Source organism: Polyodon spathula, chromosome 23, assembly GCF_017654505.1.
Source record: "Polyodon spathula isolate WHYD16114869_AA chromosome 23, ASM1765450v1, whole genome shotgun sequence".
Taxonomy (NCBI): Eukaryota; Metazoa; Chordata; class Actinopteri; order Acipenseriformes; family Polyodontidae; genus Polyodon; species Polyodon spathula.
This window is the reverse complement of record NC_054556.1, coordinates 23,260,026-23,264,747: the sequence shown is the minus strand read 5'-3', so window position 1 is coordinate 23,264,747 and position 4,722 is coordinate 23,260,026. Positions and strand designations below refer to the sequence as shown.

Here is a 4,722-nt window from a genome sequence, read left to right as displayed (position 1 = left end):
ACACCAATGCCACCTGCTGGCCATTACAAACAGCACATTCTGTGAAATACATTTTCCTAATCCGTACCTTAGAAGCAGACAAGGCAAGTGACTAGCAGAAAACTGTGTAAGTGGCTGGCATTTATCCACAACCCAAATTAAAATGGACAGGTTGACACATCAAACACATGCCATTGTGAGAACACTTTTGCACATAGATGCATATTCAAGTCCCTTCCTGATGCGCTTGTTCTCTTAAGTCCCTTTCCCAGCCTGACGGGACAGTTGTTTCCCAGACTTTCTTTGTATAAATCACCCCTCGAATTGCAATGCTGCTTTGCTGAGATTAAAAGGCTGTTTGTTTTGGCAGGGGGAATTGCCCTGTGGCTGCCGATTAAATCTAACTGATGAAAACAAGAACACATGATAATACAGCCATCAAACAGGATCAAGTTGCTCAAATTAAAAGAAGCAATTACAGGAAAAAATGTTAACATTCAGAACAGAACCAAAGGCAGATGATGATATTAAAAGAATGCAGATCGGGTGAGCGACAGCAGACTAGTACAGGAGTGCTGCAATATGACAAGAGATTTACAAACTAAACGTTTTAGTGCTTGTTATTAAGATGCAGGTTGGTTGTGCTGGAGAATAGAGAACAGACTGCTTCCATGCTCACTGAGATGACAGCAGTGCATAGCTGAGAAAACAGCGCTTTACCAGTTCCCATTGCTGGGCAACGACAGAGGCTATTTTCCTGTCTGGCGATGCATACCCCACTTGTTTATGAAGAGAAGACCTTTTGTATTTCATTTTGAAGGACGTGTTTATTAACTGGCAACGACTGGCCTGTCACAGCAGCAGTTCCTCACTTCAAAGCAGCCAGGGACGGAGCTCTTTACCAGAGGATTACACTCCGTGAGCAGAGAAGATACGAGTCAAGCCTGGGCAGGCCAGCCTCACAGCTGTGGAGACACATCCAACCCAACAGTGTTGAACGAACAATCTTACAGAGGCACCTCTAAATACAATGGAGGGTAAGGAGAGCGTCCTATTGGCTGACTGTATCTAATTTCAAAGACTAAATGAAAACCCCCCCCCCCCCCAGTGATAAAAGCAATACTTCAATTGCATAGCAGTTTGAGCCATGCCAGGTATTAGCTTAACTTCAGAACCACATGTACTTTTCTTTGTGGTTTTCCAAATTAAGCTCACAGTAAAAGCTGAAATTGGAGTCTTCTTGCTTCTGCACCCTAAACATATTAGTCTTCTTATCTAAACTTTTTGGGGGGTTAGGGTTAAGGGTTGGGGGGGGGGGGGATGGGACGGATATGCCACCAACCTTTGGATAAAATAAAAAAGGGTCCCAAGGAACTTGACAAGTTGCCTGTCCGGCTAAATCACACCTAAGCACTTATTATACACAACTGTTATACACAATGACAACAAAATGACAAATGTAAAACTGATTTGTGGACAGGGGAAACATGGACCTGGGGAACTCAGCAAGATGCTGTCACAGTATTTAACCCCCCCCCCCCCCCCCTTTTTTTTTATTAAAACTGTTTACTGCAATGAATGTTTTGTAAGACTGGAAAATTCAAAGGTAATGTTTACAAAATATGTATGTCATTATAGTAACCTGAGGAGTTGTTTCTCACAAGTAAGCCTAAAATGGGCTGTTTTGTTACTCTTTCATAAATCACAAACACAAGTAAAAAAAAAAAAAAAAAAAAAGGAGGGGGTGGGGTCTGATTAATTCAAACAAGTAAATCCTGGCTAAAGTCTGCCACCCAGTGGATCATTTTAAAACCAAAAAGGACTTCATTATCATGGACTTACACAAGGGCACAAACAATAGCATTATATTTACTAAATACATGAGCCACAGAGAAAATATTTGTGCCATGCATAAAACGTTACTGGTCACCTTGGTGTGGTTTAATCACATAAGACACTTCACACAGACATAATTAACACTCAAAGCAGAAAAATAATCATTATTAAAATGATGTCATACTCCTGACAGCATATTTTATTTACACAGTTTCTGGGCAAGGTAGTGCCATTACAAAATATCAGTTTGGAGTTTGCCTCTAAAACGCTCATTCTGTGATTGCTATCAGCTTTGACTGTACTCCACAGACAATGGAATATGGGAAGCTGATCCAATTATAAAACAATTCAGTGTTGTTCAGAAGGTCACTCAGTGGTGTGCATGTGTGGGGTGCAAGAGGCTGGTAAGGGGGTGAGGTTCAGGCCAGAGTCACACCCTCCAGCAGCTCCACCACTACAGGGGCACACTCTTCGGGATCTGGCTCGAAATCCCAGCGGAACTTTTTGGTCAGGTGTAACTTGAACTTCTCTGCCCGCTTCCGCAGAGTGGCGTCGACATCGGGGCCAGCAGCAAATGAGAAGAACTCCTGCAAGAGTGAGAGAAAGAATCACAGCGAGTGAAGGCAATCGTATTCAGGACATTATTCAAGCAATTCGAGGTTTCCTGCATGCACCAAACAGTCATGGATTGCCTAATTCAGACTGGAGTCAATTAAGCACACACTAACAGCTGAAATCACTCGAACCACTCTGCAATGGGAAGGCAGCAAGAAAAAAAATTAAATAATGGTAATGGTAGATATATTTTACAGATCTCTCATATAATTTCCTTATGGAGGCCTTAAATAAAAGTAGTTTTGTGATTGCACCTCGCCTTTCATGAACACTGCCTTGTACAAATGAAACCCTCAGGCCTGGGGGTATGGAGGGCTGTACCTGTAACGTGGAGGTGAGGAAGTTGTCCTTAGAGACAATGTCTACGAAGAAGTCTGGTGGGATCTCCCCAAGCTGGTGGTATAGTACAGACACGAGGTTCAGGTAGAGGCTGCGGTGTCTCTGCATGGCCTCCTCCGAGCGGCAGAGCAGGTTCACGAGTTTCTGCCAGTGCTCGAAGCTCTCATACACATTCCCAATCAGGAAAGAGACAAAGGCAAACTGCAGCTCCCCTGCACAGACACACATACAGAGAGGGAGAGGAGATCACTTCAACACAAACAGACATTTCAACTCCACCCAGCTGGAACGAACAGTTAAACTTTTGAACAATATGCACAGACTGACTACAAATGGCAGTAATTGCTGGGCTATGGCTCCCAGCTCTCCACTTACCCAGTATCTGCTGCGGATCTTCCTTGTAATAGCGGTCGATCAGGCTCTGCAAGGCGTAGCTAAGGTCCATGCTGCAATGAGTGATCTGGGCAGGGGTGGCCCCCTCAGGGTAATTCTGCTTGGGGATCTCAGAGAAGCGCATCTCTGTGCCGGGTTTCTGCTTCATCTTTGGCAGTCGCTCCAGCCCCTCCTGCATGCTGTGGCACTCGCTGTCGTAGGATGGCAGGTTCTGCTCCAGCCGGTCCTGGGTGTGCCTCAGGGCGAGCTCGGGCAGCACCTGGGCGAAGGCGCAGATCTTGCCACTCAGGGGCTGCATACTGCGTACGCCTTCTTCAGTCATGCGGTCAGTCAGCGAGACCCACTTGCGCAGCGTGCCGTAGGGATATGGCCCCAGGAAGCGATCCAGGTCTCGCAGCCCGGCTCGGACACGCTCCACTTCCTCCTCCTGGGAGTTGGAGAAGTCCAAATCTTCCTCGGCTCTGTCCCATCGAGCCAGACGGATGTCTCGGGGCTTGAGCTTGAGGAAGACACCGGTGCGAGGCCCTAACTCCCCGCCACGGTCAGGCCTGTTGGAAGCACTGTAGTGTAGGAAGTGGAGCCCTGGTGGAATCATCTTGACACCACGGAAGCATGGCCCCACTTGCCAGGTGTTGTAGTCGATGCCCAGCTCTGTCCCCTCAGGCACTCCCAGCAACACCAGCGTGGCCCCCTCCTCAAACAGCCCGAGGGCCAGCTCAGGGTCCATCTGTACCTCAGCCATGCCTCCTGCTGCAAGACACACACAACTGAAACACGGGTGGAGGGCACACACTGTGCATCCATGTTATTTACTTCAGAAATTAAACAAAACTGATATAACCCACTTGGATGTGACAACCCAGTCTCTTAAGTTAAGTCTCATCGCCTAAGACTCAAAAACAGTTCTTTCAAAATGGTATAACCGTTAATCACTTAGAAAAATAAAATGTATGAACACTGAGCAAATTTCTCATCCCCCTCCAAGTTTAGCTGCACTATGTAACTCAATTACATAATATATACCACAGACTCAAAAGTTTCCAGGAAACACTAAACATAATAAGCTTAACCGAAATAAGTAAAACCTATGAGGGAATTCAAATCATAAGGAAAGATTGGTCAGTGCTTATTCAATCTACTACGGTATGTGGGTAATAACTGTATTTACTTATTACACTTCAATTATTGTGTGTAACAGCTCATGTTGTTGTTATTGATTATTATTATTATTATTATTATTATTATTATTATTATTATTATAATAATCTCGTAAAATGTACTCAAAATAATTGAACAGGTTTGAAATCAGATTTCCAAAATGATGCAGACCTAACACCAATAAATTACTCGACTCAAGACTCGAGTTTCACGTTTACTTTCACAGCCTTCTTTCGTATTTTAAAATATATTTTATACATTTTAAACATTTGTAAAACGGCACGGTACTGTTCTGCAAGCTAGAACAAGCGTTACCTTCACTTCGCGATCTATACGCGTTGCAGTTCGAAAGCCGCCCCTACTGCTTTCCCTTCTCCATGCCGAAGTGTAACGTCTTGTGCA

At 44.7% G+C, this 4,722-nt stretch overlaps 1 protein-coding gene across 2 annotated transcripts; it reads right to left on the bottom strand.

Annotated features, from left to right (window-relative positions):
• Positions 1 to 1,708: 1,708 nt before the first annotated feature.
• LOC121297690 (protein AAR2 homolog) lies at positions 1,709 to 4,722 on the bottom strand. 2 transcript variants are annotated; one of them, XM_041224134.1, is made up of 4 exons: positions 4,636 to 4,722; positions 3,145 to 3,929; positions 2,752 to 2,981; positions 1,709 to 2,402 (listed from the first exon to the last, which is right to left on the bottom strand). In XM_041224134.1, the coding sequence occupies exons 2-4, from the start codon at positions 3,902 to 3,904 to the stop codon at positions 2,235 to 2,237; spliced, it is 1,158 nt and encodes a 385-aa protein (XP_041080068.1). In that variant the 5' UTR covers positions 3,905 to 3,929; positions 4,636 to 4,722; the 3' UTR covers positions 1,709 to 2,234. The 2 variants fall into 2 exon arrangements, with proteins under 2 accessions (XP_041080068.1, XP_041080067.1); XM_041224133.1 differs by having other exon boundaries at positions 3,145 to 3,912.

Excerpts from the sequence above, each read along its gene's own strand:
- LOC121297690 (XM_041224134.1), bottom strand. The coding sequence starts at position 3,904 with ATGGCTGAGGTACAGATGGACCCTGAGCTGGCCCTCGGGCTGTTTGAG. Across the intron at positions 2,982-3,144 it reads AGATCCGCAGCAGATACTGG|GGGAGCTGCAGTTTGCCTTT; the intron begins GTAAGTGGAGAG and ends GTGTCTGTGCAG. Across the intron at positions 2,403-2,751 it reads TCCTCACCTCCACGTTACAG|GAGTTCTTCTCATTTGCTGC; the intron begins GTACAGCCCTCC and ends TCACTCTTGCAG.